Source organism: Ochotona princeps, chromosome 10, assembly GCF_030435755.1.
Source record: "Ochotona princeps isolate mOchPri1 chromosome 10, mOchPri1.hap1, whole genome shotgun sequence".
Classification (NCBI taxonomy): domain Eukaryota; kingdom Metazoa; phylum Chordata; class Mammalia; order Lagomorpha; family Ochotonidae; genus Ochotona; species Ochotona princeps.
Window position 1 is genome coordinate 15,194,381 of NC_080841.1, and position 19,257 is coordinate 15,213,637.

At 55.3% G+C, this 19,257-nt stretch overlaps 1 protein-coding gene across 1 annotated transcript in view; it reads right to left on the reverse strand.

The window, feature by feature from the left end:
* PLEKHA6 (pleckstrin homology domain containing A6) overlaps positions 1-19,257 on the reverse strand; it is a 135,165-nt gene that overhangs the window by 34,667 nt on the left and 81,241 nt on the right. The window contains 4 exon segments of the mRNA XM_058669050.1: positions 280-352; positions 862-966; positions 5,834-5,948; positions 6,811-6,891. Of these exon segments, the coding sequence (XP_058525033.1) occupies positions 280-352; positions 862-966; positions 5,834-5,948; positions 6,811-6,891 (374 nt within the window).

Here is a 19,257-nt window from a genome sequence, read left to right on the forward strand (position 1 = left end):
CCACACACCACCATCCTGAGCTACTGGGTCACCAACCAGGTCCTCCAGCTCTGCAGGAAATCCAGTAGGCACTTTGATAGAGAGTGAATGTGTGAGTTAATGCCTGGGGCTTGTCCGTATCTTACAGCCCCTGGCCATCCCCAGCCCTGCTACAGTGGGGATACCTGCCCTGCCCTGCCCTGCCCCTCACCCATGCCCATCTGCTCCCAGCTCAGAGATATGGTTGACACAGACGGGAGTGGGTCTTGGCTCCCCAGCCAGGCCCAGGAGCAAACTCACCTTTGTAGTAGAAGAGGCAGCGGTCCACCAGGACGAACCAGCGCTTATTCCACTGCTTGACCCCAGAGCTGGCCTGCAGGACACATGGAGGGACAGACACTTAGCATCGGCTGACACATGGTTTCAGCCCCTTGATTCCCTGTGACTTCCCACTTCTGCCATCCTGGGGTTTAGCACCTCCCCAAGGAAGATGAAGGGGGTCGGACGTGAGCCCCAGCAAGTGGGCACAAGGGCAGCCAAGGACAGCGGCAAGGATGATGTTGGTGAGAGCTGGTTGACCCCAGACTTGGCAGGGATATGTGTCTAAGCACAGCCAGAGGGACCTGCCAAGGAGGGGGTGGTGGCCTGCGATGACAGGGAGGGGACCCGGCATGCTCCTGACACATCTGTGTACCAAGAAGGCAGAGGGAGTCCCAGCCTCCATCTTCTGTGTGAGTTTGTAAGGGGTGCCACCTCTCTGAGCCATTCTAAACTCCAGAGATACATTCACAGGCATGACAGGAACAAACGGTTCAGAACAGCCACCATGCTGAAAGGGGCAAGCGACGGGGACGGGGGGGCAGAAGGGTGGGGTGTCCCCACCTGTTTGAAGAGCCAGCCCGCCTTGGTGACGGGGGCGTTGGGGTTCCTCTTCATGGAGTGTGAGCGCTTGCCAAAGGCGATGGCTTTGCGGGATGTTCGAGTGGCCTAGGGAGGCAGAGGGAGAGAGATGCTTGCAGGATGTGCACCTGCCTCTTTCTGCTCCGTCCGCAGGCAGAGACTCCAGCTGGGCACTTCATCTCTGAAGAGCTGCCCCCAGAGTGACTTTGTGTGATTCTCAGACCTGTCACTCCCTTAAGGGCAAAGTCATACGATTCTCTGGCTGGCTCTTTCATGTATAGATGTTTAACTTTTTAAAAATGACTTATGTATGTATTTGAAAGGGTGGATTATGGGGAGGGAGAGGCAGAGACTGAGACAGCGCATCTGCTGGTTCACTCCACAGATGGCAGACACTGGGGCTGGGCTATGAGAAGCGGGAGCCTGGCACTCTACTGAGGTCTCCCACGTGCGTGGTAGGGTTCCACGTGCATGGACCATCTTCTGCCACCTGGATTCATGCACGATGCTGGCATCGCAGTCAGCAGCTTAACCAGCTGCACCACTGGTCACTCTTTCGTATCTAACATGGGACTCAAAACCACTGTCCCACCTTTTGGACCACTGTCCCCATCCAGCCCAGATACCAGCTCCCCCCACGCCCTCACCCTCCCCACAGCCCTTCAACTGCCCCCCTGACTCTGCCCCCGCCCCCACAGGGGACCCAGCTCATCCAAGACAAAACACATTCTATCACACACATGCTTCCTAAACCCACAGGTGTTCGTGGAACACCTCTGCTCTCGCCGCACCTCTGGCCTCTTCTTCCCATAATGAGAGAAAGGACACATCTCTCCAAGCAAAGGGTTCCAGCCATCGCCGCCTCCTCTGAGCCTCCGCTCCACTGGTCACCTCTTCTCCAAGCCCACCCTTCTGGTCACCACTGCTCCCTCTGAGCCTCCTCTCCACCTGTCATCTCTGCTCATCTCTGTCCCCAGAGCCTGCTTTCCTTCTCTTACATCCCCGTCTCTCTCTGAGGCCCCTTCAACCCCACACCCCTGTCCGATGATAGGGGGTACCCTCCCTTTCTGCTAGGTCAGGCACTTGGGAAGAGGCCCAATTCCTCTCCTCCATGGTCCCCAAATCTCTTGCACCCCCTTTATGCAGTGGTTCTTCAATGTCACTTTATCCAGACCATGGCATCTTTATATCATAAACAGTGGCCCATAAAAACTATTCTGTAACTCTTCTCAAAATTTATTTAAAAGACCAAGTGGGTCCAGTGCAGTAGCCTAGTGGCTAAAATCCTCGCCTTATATGTGCTAGGATCTCATATAGGCGCTGGTTTGTGTCCCAGCTGTTCCACTTCCCTACCAGCTCCCTGCTTGTGGCCTGGCAAAGCAGTCAAGAACAGTCCAAAGCCTTGGGACCCTGTACCTGCATGGGAGACCCGGAGGAGGCTCCTTGCTGCTGGCTTTGGATTGGCTCAGCTCTGGCCATTGCAGCCACTTGGGGAGTGAACCAGCAGATGGAAGATCTTTCTCTCTGTCTCTCCATCTCTCTGTAAATCTGCCTTTCCAATAAAAAGAAACAAATCTTTAAATAATAATAATGAAAATAAAAGACAAAGTGACAAGTGAGAGAGAGATCACCAGTCACTGGCTCAAACGCCTGCAACAGGCAAGGCTGGGTCAGGCTGAAGTCAGGAGCCCAGAACTCAATCCAGCTCTTCCCCATGGGTAGTAGGGGCTGAGCTACTTAGATCATCCTCTGCTGCCTCCCCAGGCACATCAACAGGGAGCTGATGGGAAGCGGAGCAGCCAGGACTCAAACCAGCGCTCCAGTACGAGATGCTGGTATCACAAGTAGCAGCTTAACCCAATGCAACATAATGCAGGCCTGTCTTATTTTAAAAGAGGGGGCCGAGAGGATTTGAGAGAAAAGGAGACTGAGAGATTTCATCCACTGGTTCACTCCTCAAATGCCTGCAGCATCTTAAACCGGGGCCAGGAGCTGGTAAATCAATCCATGCACTTCTGGCATCACCACTGCCTTCCAGGGTCCACATTAGGCAGAAAGCCAGAGTCAGGAGTGGGAGCCGAGTTTTGAACCCAGGCACTCTGATGTGAGCATCGCAAGCGCTAGACTAAGGCTGATCCCGTCTCTCTCTAATCCTTCGCCACTCTGTTCTCTGAAGTTCCCCGGTCGTCACCTTGCAGTCTCACCTCTTCTTGCTGTCCATCCTTTGACATAAGCCACGTTCTTTTCCTAAAGTTTGATACAATCATTCTACTCTCTTGCCTGCTCTCATCACCTTGCAAAGAGTCCAGTCGTCAGGGGCAGTGTGTACCCAGCTGCCGCCCCTCCGGCAGGCATGGCCCCCTCTGCCTCTTACCTATCCTTTCCTACACCTGTGCTCCCTCACGGGGGCAGGTGAGTGGTCCTCACCCTTCCTTGTCCCTCGACAACTCTGAACTCATCCTTCAAAGTCAAGTGTAGACCCCTGAGCAATGGTTGGCTCTCCTCCCCACCCATTTCCTGGGACGAATCCTGTCACTACTGCATGGGGCCACTGCAGGTTCGAACCCCTCCTGTGCACCACACGCTCTGCCTCACAAGCAAGGACTTTGGTCATCTCTTTAGCACCAGAGCCAGCAAGGAGTTGGGCTGCAGCAAGCACTTCACGCCACACATGCACAAGAAGGGGGCTGGGGAGAATGTTCATTTTATTATCCAATACCCCTGCACCAGCTAAATAAATTATTTTCTGAACATGGCTAGTAAAAGCCCACAGATGACAGCCAAGATGCTCCATCCAGAGAAGTCACGGTCACGCTTGGAATACACACATCACTGAATGCCTCTGTCTCCGTCCAGGCTCTCCCTTGTCAGTGTTGCCCCCTGTCTCCATAGAAGCTGCTCTTCAGAGCTGAGGAGCTGTTCTCCCCACTAACCCCTCAGTATCCTGGCCTCCTTCTCTCTGTGTTGCAGCTTCCCAGCACCCCTGGGCCAATGCTGCCGTCTGCCATCCTTGCCCTCCTGCCAGCTGACAGGCACTGCAGGTGGAGAACCGTGGAAGCCTATGCGCGGGGCCTGCAGATTCGCAGTCTGCTGTGGACGACCCTTCAAGATTATGGCGCAAGGTCTCATGCATTTCTGCGGCTTGCCATCCTGTTCCCTAAGTGTATGTCACACATTCCCTCATGAGTCACTCCTACCTCTGGCTTCCCTGCCATAGCTGGGACATCTCAAGAGAGAATGCCTTTGGTTTTCCATGCACCCAGCCCTCCAGCTTCACATATCCACCACCTATTTTTTATAGTAGCAGAAAGAAAGTGAGAGTGAGACAAAAAGGAAGTTCTCATGTGCTGGTTCACTCCCAACAGGCAGGTCTCCCATGTGGGTGTCGGCAGCTCAATGACTTGAGCCATCACCGCTGCCTCCCAGGGTCTGCGTTAGCAGGAAGCTACAGTTGGAGCCAGCCTTGGGCCAAGCCACTGTGATGCAAGACCCTGGCATCATGCCCACTGGGCTAAACAGCTGCTCCCTTATAGCCTCAGGAAAAGGCTTCCCCCTAGCCCCCTTCCCCACCCAGGTGGCAGCCAGATGCCAGCTCCTGTATATCCAAAGAATGTGACTCAGCGGCTTGTCCCCTCCTCCTGAGCTCCTCCGCTGGGTTATTCCCTTCACCTAGAACACCTCGAGACAGAACAAAGCTAAGCAGCCAATAAGACCACCCTCCACCCAACACCTTCTGGCCTCCGTCCTCCGTCCTCCAGCCTCCAGCCTCCAGCCTCCATCTCCCTTCACAGCCAAGTATCTTTAAAAACGCTCTTTTGAAATATTTCAAACATTTCAGAAAAGTGAGGGAGACCAGGCACCGTGTTCACTTTGCGTTGTTTGCCCCCTAACAAAACAAGGCAGATGCACCCACATTTCCTTTGGGCCCTCCCCCATCCCATTACCTCTCCTTCCTCCCCAGAGGCAACCACTGACCCAAAATCAGGCCTCCTGTCTGCGGCTACAAACTTGTGCAGATGTTCCTATAAATAGGCTGTACCGCCTTCCACACTTGCACATTTTACATAAGTGATGTGTTTTTCATATTCTTCCTACTCATTGTGTTTTTGGGATTTTATCTTTGTCAAGACATACAGTTCTAGCCCATTTTAATTTCTAGAGGGTTACTCCATGATAGGAATATATGACTTATTTTGAAGATGTTTTACTTATTTGAAGGGCAGAAAAAGGGACAAACACAAACAGATATCTTCCATCCCTGGTTCATCCCCTGCCCTGTCCCAAATGTTCAAATGGATGAGGCCAGGAGTGCACAGCTCCATCCAGGTCTCCCATACAGGTGGCAGAGACCCAAGAATGTCAGCCGTCCCTTGCTCCCTCCCAGGATGCACATTAGTAAGAAGACGGAATTAGCAGCAGAGCTGGGACTTGAATCTAGGCATTCCCATATGGGAAGCAGGCCTCCCAGGCGGCACCCCAGCAGCTGCCCCAAAGCCTAGCCCTGTTGCCTAGTCTTAGAATGGCTGCTTCTTCCCTTCAGTGTTTCTGCATTTGCCCCTCCCCACCCAGTCCTCAACCTTCTGGGGCTTGTTTTTGGCCCTCCTTATACCATCCCCACTGCTCTTGCCAGGGTCTCCAGGGGCACTTGGCAGTGCTGTGACATTGAGGCTATCAGAACTGGAGATCAGAAAGCCACCTGATGTCATAAGATGTACAGGACAGCCCACACCACAATCATCTGGCTCCCGTGCTAACTGGGCTGAGGACAGAGGCCCTGACTGCAGAGTTGACCTACAGAGTCCTGGGCTGAGCTCTCTCTTCCAGGTTTATTGCACTTGCTCACCAGAGCCTGCAGAATCAGCTGGGCAAGCGAGGATTTCCTGGGAGTCCCTGACATCACACCAGACATGCAGTGACACATTTCCTGCTTGACAACCTTGAGGGCTGGACTTACCCGGATGTTGGGCTGCTCTGGTGGGACCTCGGACACCATGTTGTGGTTGGAAATGTCACTGTGGTTGGTAGTTGGGCGTTTACCACTTGTTTTATTGGACATGTCCAGGGCCGATCTGATTTCAGGTTGAAACGAAGAAAGAGACTGGTAAGAGCCAAGAAGCAGTGGGAAGCTCACAGCCCCAGCCTGCACCTGCCACCCGTAGACCCAGCGTCAGCACAAAGGCAGGCCAAGTGCCACCGAGAGGCCACCCACACCTCTTCCACTGGATAGACTGGCATTTCTCAATGCTCTCCTGCCCCCTCTCCCCTTCCCACCACTACCTCCCACCTGCTGGTTCATTCCCCAAATGCCCACGGTAGTCAGGGCTAGGCTAGGCCAAAGTCAGAAGCCTAAAGCTCAACCCCAATTCAGGACTACAACTACTTGAGCCCTCTCCACTGCCTCCCGGGGGCACTGGCTGAACACTAGAGCCTGGAGTTGCAGCTGGGTCCCAGGCCAAGGTGCTCTGATACCTCGTGTTTTCCAGCTGACGGGCTTAGCGACTCCCCCTCCTCTCTCCCTTTTCTACTCATTCATTTCTCCAGACTGGTCCCTGGGACTCTGGAACTCTGTCCCCTTTTCGCCTAAAAGCCGTGATGGCCCAGAAGAGCTGGCTTGTGATCTTTTTCTCTTTTTCCCTCCTTTCCTTCTGAGAACCAGTGGAATGTGGTCAGGGGGTCTCCAATTCTATGAAGTCCCTCGTGCTGCCCACGGAGGCCCCCAGCTCTGCCAACCTAGGCTCAATCGAGGTATACCCACTTGCTTTCTGCTAGATCCCAGAAAAAGTGGAGGTACCCTCAGACCTCACAAGCTGCCAGGCCTCAGCCGTAGAGTCCTCCTCGCTCCTTTCCCCGCCCTCTGCCTTCCCTGCTCCGCCACAAGGTGTCGGAGCAATGGGACAGAAAAAAGGCCAGGCTGAGCTGGGACAAACTCACGTTTTCAAGCTGAATTTTTTGTTTTCCTCAGGGACCTGGCCGGTCACTGGGTGCAGAAACGTGTTCCGTCTTTCATTGTGGCTGTGGAGGCAAAGGAGAGAGGTGTTGGTGACGGGGAGGAAGAGAGACCTGTGACAAAAAAGGCAGGGGCCCACCTAAGGAGTTGAGTTGAGCTGGAGCTGGTGCAGAAAGGCCTGGGATCCAGTCACGGGCCAGCAGTTGGTGTGAACTCTGTGCCGGAACCCTCCCAGGCCGGCAATCAGCCACCTGCTCTTTCAGCAGTTACCCTAGGTGTGCGTGGGAGTGGGGCGAAAATCTTGTGCATGGCAGGCGACGGCCCCTGCCAGAGCTGCACATGAAAAAAGAAAACAAAAACGCTCCCTGCTTATTTGCTGGGAGAATTGTCGTGTGACCTTGGACTCCTCCTCTCCTGCTGGGCTCGCCATCCCCTCCTTTATGCGATGTGGGAGATCCAGAAGTTCTGTTCTTCAGCCTAAGCTGTGACCCAGTCTCACGTGGCTAAGCCCCAGGGCCTCCTGTCCCAGGTCTACTTGATGTCACCAGGAGCTGACAGGCATCAAGGTCAGGGCCGGCTCAACAGCAGATCTGACAAAGCGACGCTGTGGCTGGGCATGGGGGTGGGGTGGGGGGTGCTGTGGAGATGTCTGTCAGAGGAGGGAGGGGGTGAGAGAGGAGCAGGTGGCGGGGTGCAGGGGGTACATATGGCCAGGCTCCCTGGGGAAGGCCTGCTGTGACTCCTCAGGCTGGCTGAATGTTAGGCACATTCCTGCTCCCAGGTGGGCTGTGGGGGGACAGGGCAAGGCAGCAGGCAGAGCTTGCAGCAGACCAGTGCAGTGACCGGTATGCCATCTGGGATGCACTCTGTAAGCACCTGGAACAAAGTGGAGCTTCCAGCAAGGGGAGGGGCCCGGTGGCTTAGAAGGCCCCCTCTCCCTGAGCCCTCTGGAGAACTCCTGGGACAGCCAGAGCAGGCTCCAGTGGGCAGGTGCTAAGAAGCAGGCGCTGCTAAGCTGCCCCCAACAAGGGGCCTCCCAGGGTAGAGAGCATAGTCTGCCCCCTAGGCTGTCAGAGAGAAAGAAGCCAGGTAACCTTTGGGGCTCCCAGTAGCCCAGGACACATCCCAGCCCTTGGGCTGTCTGCTGAAGCTAAAGATAAAATCAAAGGGTGTTTTTCCAGCTCCCCAGCTGGTCGTGCCCAGCTCTGATCCAGACAGCAAGCACAATAGGCAGCGGTCCCACAACCCAGGGTGGGGGCACCTGTGTGCTTCACCTCCCGGGTTCCCCAGCTGGAACCCCAGAGTCTGCCGAAACTGCACGCTGACAACCCACTCCTCACTCCCAAACTTTGTTCTCATCTCCTTCCAAGGTCCCACAACTTAACTACAGGGCATCTTGGAGCTTCCAGTTAACTCCCCCCACCCCCGCCTGTGGTTTTGGGATGTGGGGACAGGTGGACCGCAGCATGCAAAGCCCTTGAAGTGTCATGTCTTTGCTTCCCTAGTGGCACAGAGAACCTGTTCCCTGCCCCGCCCTGCCTTTTATTCTTTATCTGCTCCCCACAACCCAGGGAGGAACGCTCCTGGAGGCACCCTGCTGGCCCGTGCACACACGCACAGCCTGCCGTCCACCGTCCACCGTGTCAGTCTTCCAGGGCATGGCAGGTTTCTCTTGGCCCCAGACCCCTCTACCCAGCAACTCCTCCCAATGCCGTTCTCTCCATCCAGCGCCACTGATTTCCAACCAACTTCCCCTTTCCCAGCACTGCAATGCAGCAGCCATTGACCTCCCAGCACTTCCTCCCAGGGTTATGGCAAGCAGACCCCCCCCACACACACACACACACAACTCCCCATCCAGGTCCAGGCAGCACCAACCGACTGGTTGCCAACTCAGCCTCTCTGACTTCACCGGACTCACAGTCCTGGGAGGAGATCCCTACCTGACCCGGCGATCAGCCCGGAACTTCAGCATCTTTTTGGCAGCTCCGTCCCCAGTCTGGCAGCCTCAGCGGACCCGCCTGCTGCGCCCTGCTCCTACCATCCCTCTGAAAAGTCAGTCCTCTGTGCTCACTGGCAACGCTGTGGCACAGGCACGGAGGTCGGCGGCAGACTCTCTGCCCTCCCTCCTCCCAATACAACACCTCCTGGGTCTGGCCCTGGGATAAGGAACAGGGGTTCTTCCCCGCTAGAGGCAGGGGTCACCCAGGTATCCTTAGGGGGCCTGTGGCTACAGAGCATTCAGAGGGAACCAGTACTGCTCAGATCCCAGAAGCAGAGTCGAGTAGAGGGGAGACTGAATCCTCCCAGTTCAGGTTCTCAAGGAGACGACGCTGCAACGGAGACACAGGCAGCCATGGAGCAGGTGTACTACTTCCAGGTAGTCCGACCTCACTGCGCTAAGGACACGCAGAGGCTGGGCAGGAGGAGGTACATGTGGCTGCATCCCCATCTGTACACACATGCTCCCGCCAGCCCTGACCCGCAGGGAGACAAGCCCGTCTGCCTGCTCCCGCTCCCAGCCCCACGCCAGCAGGCTTCTCGGGGAGCCCACAGAGCCCGTGAGCGCAGGAGTTAGACAGAGCCCGGAGTCCTTTGCTGTCATTGCTGCTGCCGTGAAGCCAAGATGAATAAGCAGGTCTCCTGTCTGCTCAGCCTGCCCAGCCTCCTCCTGCATGGGCAAGGCCACCATGAGGGAGGCCTCTGTGACCCTGACGCACTCCTTGGACACCACACTAGGAGAGGGAACAAGCAGAGTGGATGGATGTGCACGTGGTATGGCGAGACCTAGGCTTCTCTGCTCGGGCAAAATGAAAGCAAAGCTTCTCTCTCTCTGGGCTTGCAAGGACGAGGGCAGTGAACGGGGCAGGGGGGTGCGATCAGTGTGTTCATTGCTGAAAATCCTTCCCAGCTGCCAGATGACACATCCTAGTTGGACACTGGGGGTCCTGGCTCCCCAAGCTCTCCAGGGTTCAGCGAGGGTAACACTCTCCATGTCTGTGGATCCTGGGACCTGGGGGCCTTCCCAAGCTCCTGCCTCCCAGCAAGCCTGCTCTCCCCTGAGGCCGCGTGAAGGGGTCTTTCAGGCCAAGCAGGCACTGAGCCCACTGTCCCCCAACACTGCAAAGACGCCCCCTGTCAGATCAGATTTCAGTCACCCCCCCCACTCTCAGTCAGATTCCATTTTGCTTGCACACAACAGATTCCTTTCTGACCCACATGGTCCTTTTTCGTTTTTTTTTTCCCTTTAGCAGTGCCAGTTGCTGTGCTGACATCATGGGCTGTTGCTACGGTGATTCTCTGATATCATAACAGACCCTGGAAGAGATGGACTAATCAAATTGTCGGCGCTGAGGGCAGGAAACCTGAGCAGGGAATACTGCCATCCACTAATGGCAAGGCAGACAGACAGCATCAGATTGAACCCACACGGAGAGAAGCGGCTCACATACAACCAGGATCGACAGCTGCTGTCGTTTCAACAGCCACTCTCCCCTCCAAATAGCCAAGACACTCAGCGACTAAGGCGGCCTGGCCCGGCCCAGCCCCTGGTGACAGCCCCAGTCATGTCCCTGACCCAGCTGCTTGAGCCCTCTCCCGATGCTCCTTTGGGGCTCCTGTGTGTACACAGTAGGTGCTCGGTAAGTGCACATTTCATGAACAAGTGAGTGATTAAAGAAGAGGAGCTCTCCATGCCATCATTTCATTTTTAGCCACCTGCACTTGGAATTTGACATTCTATTATCAAGGGCTTTCCTATCTTAACTCTCTCTTAAAATTAATTACTTCCTCTCCCCAAGAGAAGATCCGCTCCTGCCCCCCTCGCCCCCGCACTCAGCGTCCCTGCCTGGTTCTCCCCCTCCCACCCCACACCCCCCTGAAGACACAGTTTGGCTCAGATCCATCCTCATCAGGAGGGGAAGAAAATTAAGCTCACGGACACAGGAGGAGGAGCGGGTGGGGGCACTGGGAAAATGAGTTTTCTTCCTCTAGAAGGCAAAAATATCCCTTTCCTCTTCAAGCTGAGCTTGGGGGCCTCCCACAGCCTTTGCTTCAGCAGCAAATTCAATTACATCTCCGGCACCCAGAGAAGATGGCTTGAGGGAGCAGCCAGGCAGATAGACTTAGCTTGGGCACAGAGGCAGCATGGCCTGCAGTAAACCAGCACACAGGAGGCCGTGCTGGCCTTCTCTTTTGCCACTAAACTTGCACAGGATGACAGGTTCCTTCCAGGTAAGATATCAAGAAGAACTTATCAGGCACAGAGCACTAAAAAAGGGCCACCGGGCGGGGGGCGGGGCGTTCTGTGCCATGCTTAAGGTGTCACTCAGACACCTGCCTCCCTGACGGGAGTGCCTGGCATGGAGTCTCAGCTGTGCTCCTGGCTCCGGTTGCAACTCTGGGAGATGGCAGAGACAGCTCAGGTGCCTGAGTCCTTGCCTTTCACATGGGAGATCGAGTTGTTCCCAGCTCGAAACCTCAGCCTGGCCCAGTAAGTGACATTAAAGGGCACTTGGGGAAGTGGTTCTTTTATTCTGCCATCTCTCCACCTTTCAATCAAATCATGGGGTTTTTTTGTTGTTGTTTGTTTGTTTTGGAAAAGAAAACAAGCACCGTTTGTTGGCGTTCTTGTTTTTCTTTCCTTCCTTTGGGGACATCAAAAGACATGCACTTCATGGGGACAAATGAACACAGGGCCATGAGGATTGGAGCTGCCACCCCAGCGCAGGGGCAGTTCACACAGTCAAGAAGGTGGTGTGTATGGTGAGGGCAGGTGCATCCGTAAGCGCCAGGAGGCTGTGCCTGGTGTACAGCCATCTCCAAGGGTGGCCCCATGCCATCGGGGAGCAGAGGATTGGGCAGGACCAGCCCCAGCCCAGCATCTGGCACAAAGTCAGCAACAAGGGTTGACCTTTAGGTTTTTCATTTTCTCACATGCCAACAAGATACCCTCTAATTCTGTGAAATAAATGCCCGTGAACTTCCAAAAGGTGAAACATTTTCTGCCTAAGAGACCCTGGCAATGATCATTCTGCTTAAAAACCCATCAAGCAATCCACCAGCTGCAGGAGTTAGGAAATGAACGGCACAGAGTCCCAAGCGGAAGGAGCTTGTACGCAGGCAGGGGCTGGGGCTGGTGCACCGGGGCGCCTGGGCACACGGGCTGAGACCAAGAAATGTCCAAGAGGAGAGGCAAATCTCTCTACCCTCCAGGCCCTTATCTTGGCTGGGTTTTCTATAGTTCAAGATATGGCCTTGCCCAGAGCTTTTGGACCCTGCACCCATGTGGGAGACCTGGAGGAAGCTCTTGGCTCCTGGCTCCGGATCAGCACAGCACCGGCCGTTGTGGCTCACTTGGGGAGTGAATCATCGGGCGGAAGATCTTCCTCTCTATCTCTGCTCCTCTCTCTATATCTGACTTTGTAATAAAAATAAATCTTTTTGGGCCCGGCGGCGTGGCCTAGCGGCTAAAGTCCTCGCCTTGAAAGCCCCGGGATCCCATATGGGCGCCGGTTCTAATCCCGGCAGCTCCACTTCCCATCCAGCTCCCTGCTTGTGGCCTGGGAAAGCAGTTGAGGACGGCCCAATGCACTGGGACACTGCACCCATGTGGGAGACCCGGAAGAGGTTCCAGGTTCCCGGCTGCGGATCAGCGCAGCATCGGCCCACTGCGGCTCACTTGGGGAGTGAATCATCGGACGGAAGATCTTCCTCTCTGTCTCTCCTCCTCTGTGTATATCTGGCTGTAATAAAATGAATAAATCTTTAAAAAAAAAAAAAGGCTAAAAAAAAAAATAAATCTTTTTTAAAAGAGAGAGAGAGAGAGAGATGGCCTTGTCCCTAGGGCCCAGGGACAGTCAGGATCCATGGGGAGCTTAGCTGGCACCGACTGAGTCTCAGGACCTCCTGCAGGCACATCAAATGCACATGTACCCCTGGCTGGACACCCAGCACCCACTCCGATAAACAGGGAACAGTTAGAGACCTCACTCACCCCCCTCCACTCTCAGGTCCCCTTGGGTGTACCCCCCCATACCAAGCCACTTTGGGTCCATACCCCTGAGAAGTCGCCTGGCCTGGTCTCCCTACCCTGGGGTGTCTGGCTTTTGGAAAGGAGACTGCCCGTGGCCCATCCTTTTCACTTTCTTCTCTCCAGAAAATTCTAGAAGGAGGGGAAGGTGGAGCAGGGTGGGAGGAGGAACGTCAGCTGCTGCTCCATCCCACCCTGTCACTCCCAGATGTCACTGTTATTCTTCAAGTCCTGAAACTGCTCCAGCAATCGTGTCGCTTTTGAAGCCACCTTGGTTCCAATGTCCATACTGATACACCCAAGATACATCCCCCACCCCACAATTCCTGGGACAAGCGCTCTTTCCACACCCAGCTTCTGGCCGTGGGAGCCCCTCTGCCTTCCCACCTTGCGCTATCAGAGGAAGAAGGGGTGAGCAAGGACCAGGCCCTGGAAGCCCCTCTGAGCCATACTGCTCCCTCCCATGTGCTGCTCTGAGCGGACACTGGCGACACTCTCTCTCCCATACCCTTGCCAGGCCAGCTGCTCATTTGAAGCCACAGTGACTTCCAAAATGGCAGGCGGAAGCAGCCATCCTCCCTGGGATGGCCTAGAACACTTCAAGATGCTTACTGGGGGCCAGGAGGCAAAACCTGCACTGCCCTCTTCTGCCTAGTTCTGTCCCCACGGGCAGTCCTAGCTCATCAAAAACAGAACGCATGCATCTTGCATATCCCCTAAGGTCCCCCCAACTTCAATCCCAGGGGAGTTCAACTACCCTCAGCCCTGCCCTAGAGATAGCGGAGTGGACTCCAAGTTCAGGGGAGAGAGATAGCTGTCATGTGGGGCGCTGCATGCCACCTTCCTGGCATGCAAGTCATCTTCAGAGTACCTCTTTTACCTTAGCAAATTCCATCTGTCCTCTAAAAACTGGACAGAAGCAGGCTGGAGAGGCAGTGCTGCCTGGCCAATTAGCCAAACCCCAAACCTCTGTGCTGCTTGGTAAGGTGCTGCCTGCTGAAGCCCTCCTCGCCTCTCTGTGGGTCCCAGGATGTGACCACTGAGCCACAGGGCCCTGGCCACTCCAGGCCAGTGTCTCTTCCAGCTGGTAAATTATTCAGTATCATTTCTGGAGAGTGGCAGGGAGCAGCCCTCTGCAGTGTGGACCCAGTAGCCCCTTGCATCTGCCATTCCACAGTCTAACACCCGGCAGAAGTACCGCCCTCCCCATCCTCTGCACCAGCTGACCCCACTTGGAGAACGGGGCCAGCCAGCACCTCGTTGGCTCTCCCTCTCTTTGCACCATGTGTACTCCGGGTTTTGTCCATGCTAAGGGGAAAAGGAAATGAAAGGAGAAACGTGACTTCGGCTCCACGTTTCCCTTCTCTCAAGCTCCCTCGAGCAGTGGAGCCAGACAGAAGCCAAGCAACAAGATTCCAGCTGGCTCCCCAATTCCCCTCGCCTGGCCTGCAACCCGCAAAGGACCCCGGAGAACAGGGCAGGGAAATCATTAATTACCCCCTCTAAGTTGACTACCCAACCCTGCCCTGCGGAGGCGCTGACACAGCCCAGCTGTCCCCCCTGCTGGATCCACACCAGGTCATGGGTCATGGAAACCGGCCCTCTTCGTTCCTAACTCAGCAGATTGGTTCTGGGTCTTGCCGAGGGCGGAGACCCCACCCTGGCCCACCCAACAGGAAGGAATTTCACAGAGCCAGCATTTGGGAAGGCTCAAGGTTGGGCCCAGAGCGTCCCTTCCCCATGGCCTCAGCGGCTGTCAGAGCCCATTCACCAGGTTCCCCATGTGGCTGTTTGATGGGGGTCATGCTGCTCAATGACTGTGTTTGCCAGCTGGGTAACACAGCAGCACACAATGGTGCTGGGTTCAGTAGACGGCACGTGTTCCCAGCAGACCCAGGGGGCAGAGGGAGGCAGGCAGCTAAATTGCAAGATGGCTCTGCATGGAGGCTAGTCAGGAAGCTGAGGTCCAGGCTCTCCAACTACAGCACCAGGACAGCTAGACAGCTAGACAGCGCCCGCATCTGCTTCGTGCCCCAGACCCTGCCAGTTACTAGGAGGTAGAAGAAAGCACCACGATTCAGGGATCAACCAAACGTCCCCAGGGGATGACCATGAGTGACGGGGCAAGGGGCTTTACATGATATGGTGACGGGGAGAGGACACTGGCTGAAATGTCTAAGTTTAGGATACCTGCCTAGATTGTAGACACTGAGGAAGGCAGGCACAGTTTGGCCTCCAATCCCTCTCCCTGGCATTGGGAGGCAGAGGCAGAGGGGACAGCCCCATCTGCTTCAAGTCCCTACCCTGTCCCTCCCCCACCTCCGCACCCTGCTGGCCAGCCTGACTCTCACAAGGGCTCTGTCTGCAGAAGTAGAACGCAATAAATCAAAGGCAAAGAAGCGCAGCAGGAGAGAGGACAGCACAGCCTAGAGTCCCAGTTGCTGCTCACCTGCCCAAGGGACCCATCTGCCCCCGGGGAGGGCTGGCGCACAGATGAACTGTGGGAAAGTTGAAACACCTTTGGCGAGGAGAGAGGACTTGGGACTATCCTCCCCCACCTCTCTACAGAGAGCCTGCAGGGGGCTGGGAGGGTAGAGGAGGGCAGAGGCTCCTCCCTGACCACTGTTTGCTATTAGGAGGGTCCACAGGCGGTAAGCAACAAGGGGTACTCACAGACTCAGCCAGAAATCGACCATGCTCAGCCCAGCCCTCGCTGCCTCCCCTCTGTAGCCCAGGGCAACCCTTCATGAGCCATCCTGACACTCCAGGGAGGAAAGGCGAGACCTGGACAGGGACCAGGAGAGCTGGGGAAGAAGCTGTCACGTGACCAGAAGCCCACAGCACGTGGTAGCACTCCCCTCCCCACCGACCTGGTCAGCAGTCCCAGTAGTTGACTGATGCCAAGCCAGTCGACCTCGCTGGGTCTCAGTTTCTGTATGTCATGTGGAGCCAAGCCAGGACAGACTGCTAGGAGAATGAAATGAAATCACATAGCTAATGCACCTGGGATACCTAGGCCACAGCAGGTGCACAGGAAGTGGCTGATGTCATTAACAAAACAAGGGAATACAACAAGCAGCACTCTCCCAACTGCACCACCCAAGTCGGTAGGCACTGCGACTCATTTTTATTATTCAATTCTAATCAAATCGAAATGGCAGTCCCTTAGACACATTAGCCACCCTTCATTGTGGTTGCAGTCATTTCAACATGGCAGAACATTGTACCAAAATGTGGTGAGTAGGATGTTCTCTGAGCCAGTTTCCAGTTCTAAAACTTGTGGGTTCTATGACATTAGACTCCGTGTAATAAGGTCTCCATGTCCTTCAGAAATGCAAGTTCTCTTACAGTTCTAAACTAAGCCAAGAACACAGAGACACTCGCTGCTCATGAGGGAAAGTTAAACATCAAACAACACATGGCAAAGTGCAATCAGAATAACACAGATAATCCATCCACCTGTTTGAACCCATACATCCTGAGACTCCTCTCCAGGATTTGTTTGCAAGCACCATTATCAATAGCCCTACTCAGTGCATGACCCACTGGGAGAGCTTTGCAAGAGGCTATGCAGCAGCTGCAGCAGCTCAGGGCAATGGCAAGGGAATAAACAGAAAAGGTAAGAGAGTTGAACAGGAGTCAAGAAGCTTAGGGAACTTATACTCCTGCCTTCATGTCCGGCTTGGACTGGCTGAGGCTGGAGGGAGAGGCAGGAAAGGCCCAGTGGTGAGAAGAGCGGCAGAGTTCCACCTTCCCTGCTGCCCCTGGACCCTACCCAGACCTGGAGTTCAGGGAAGCAGCCCATTCCCAAGCAAACCACATACAAAGCAGGTGCCAGTCTGCATCCAGCAGCCACCATGGCTTACAGAGGGGAGGGAAGACAATCTCAGAGGACTGGAAGAGGCACTCCTGGGCCTAGAACGCCTGCTGGCTGTGGTTTACCACAAGGGAGAGAGATAGCCCAGGAAGGGAGGGAGGAAATCAGGTAAGGGACAGTGCTGCCCCTGCCCTGCCCCAATGCCATGCTCTGTACCCTTGACGATAGCCTGGGTGGGGAAGCTGTGGGAAGGAAGAATGGAAGGCCATGGGGGGTGGGGAGGGATCTGAGGGGTTCCAGCCGGCACAGAGGTCCTGGGGATCAGATGCGTGTGCCTACACCTGTTGGAGCTGCCATTACTTCTGCCCAGGGCTGGGACTAAGAGCAGCTACAAGCTGCAGGACCCAAACGTGATCAAACAGCACAGCATCAAACCAAGTGTGAGGACAACTGCACAGGATGGGACCCCAAGGAAGCCAGCTTGCCTAAGAACAGCACAATTTTTCTCCAGGAGCACAGAATTGAGAGTTAGGTGGTCACCTGCCCAGGCTTACATTCAGGAAAGGGCCGGACAAAACAAGCAGTGCCGCTCCCCTCCTGCCCTCTGCTTCCCCTTCTTTCTTGGCCTCAAATAGCCAGAAACTTGGCTGCTTCAGCCCTGGCCCTGCTAAGTCCAGGGGCTGGCATCTGCTCCTTATTGTGCCTGGTTTGTTTGCCTATCTGCCAGCCAGTCTGAGGAAGTAGCACACAGTTGAATGCCACAGGCGGGGGACTTATCAAGACTGACCCCAAAACACCCTGCCCCAGCCGACAAGCTCCTCCAGGGCCAGTGCCTGCCTAGCACCTGCCTACTGTCCCCATGAAGTCATCTTTTTCTCTCTCAAGGCAGGGGCAGGGAACAAAAGGGCCTCGGTGGAGACGGGGGAGGGTCAACATGGCTTCTTTGCTGACAACCAATCTCCCCTTTTCTGATCACGTGTACACACATGCACACAGGCACCATCCGCTGAGAAGAGTCAGTGCAGCCACCTGCTCCAGCAGAGACACTCCTGCCCATACTCCCTGCACAAGCCTGCCGAGCCACTAGCAGGTGCCGGGGTCAAAGGGCACCAATGTTTTGGAGAGCAAGGGCAGGAAGGACCCGGAGGGACCACAAGGGAAAGATGAAGGATGGTGACAAGAAAAATCTCAACGCAAAAGACTGAAGCTGTCTCTTTCCGGATTTGAGTCTTGTTCCCAAATGAGAACTCCGTCTTATTAACGAAGGACGCATTCTCCAGCCACTGCCTGCACCCCAGCTTATTGGATTGGTTTTGTCCTGCCTTACACCAGTTCAGCAGCATGAAACACTTAAGAGGTAAGAATGCAGCTACCTCCTTCTCGGGTGCTGCCTCCCCTTTGCCTGGTCCCAGGAAATTGGGAGATGCTACTGTTGCTGTTGCCAGAGCCGGTCTCTGGAGACAATGGCTGGGAGAAACAGGAGAGTGGCCACTGGCCACCAACAGGCCTGGCTTTGTGCTCAGGGTGGCCACATGGCACCATTGTCTGGGGATCAGGACAGACAATGGTGTCTGCAGCCAGCTGCTGGTCCCTGGACCTCACCCCCTCAGATGAAAACAATCCCCAAGGTTTCCTTCAATTAACAGGCTGGCCACTGCAATCTGGCCCCCTGGCTGAGAATTTATATGTGACTGTAACAAAAGCAGGCTCTAGCTGGGAAGATGGACATGGCTGGGTCTCCCCGCCTGATCCTCCCCAGCCACCCAGACCAGCATGCAGACAGGGGACCACTTACTCACCAGCTCAGCCCAGCGCGCCCCGTGCTGCCTCTGGCCCTGCCTCCTTCCACACTCAGGAATGGGGAAGAGCCTTCCCTTTAACACTGGCCAGGTCCCCGTGGGCAGCAATCATTAACAGCCACACATGCTGGCTGGCCTTAACCCCTTCGGCACTGGGTTGCCTCACTGGTGGACAGACAACCCTGCCCCCTTTGCCCAGCCTGGAGAAGGTAGCAACTACCACCTTGATGCCATCCACCTGAGCAATGCCGCTGCTCCCACGTGCAGAGGGACAGCCCATTCATCTCCTCCTATGTCCCCCCCACCAGCCACCCCCTCCTGATTGGAGCAAACGCACAACCTGAGGCGCTTGGCTCTGGCGCGACGCCCAATTGGATGAGCCCACATTATGAAATATTTGCCTGATGGGCCAATAGAGACACCAGGATCTGGGGGAGGGATGATATTTTTATTTATTCCTGGAGGAGGGAGAGCAGACAAAGGTAGTCACAGCATCACCAGCCCTGGGATGGAAGCAGTTGGGAAGGCCACTGTCCATCCAGGGACAGCGTGTAAGCCCTGCTGCCTGGCTGGCCGGCTGTAGAAACTTTGTGCCTTAATACCCACGGAATTTGGAGAGTGGAACTGGGCACTGCAGCAGAGAACTAAGAAAGGAGACACATGGACAGGCAAACAATCGCTTGTTTTTCCATAAATCACACCGACCTCGCTTGCTCTTCCTGCTTCAACGAGCAGAAGTCATTTTGGCATCTTGTGGGGGATGGGGGATGCACGCGAAAGGTTG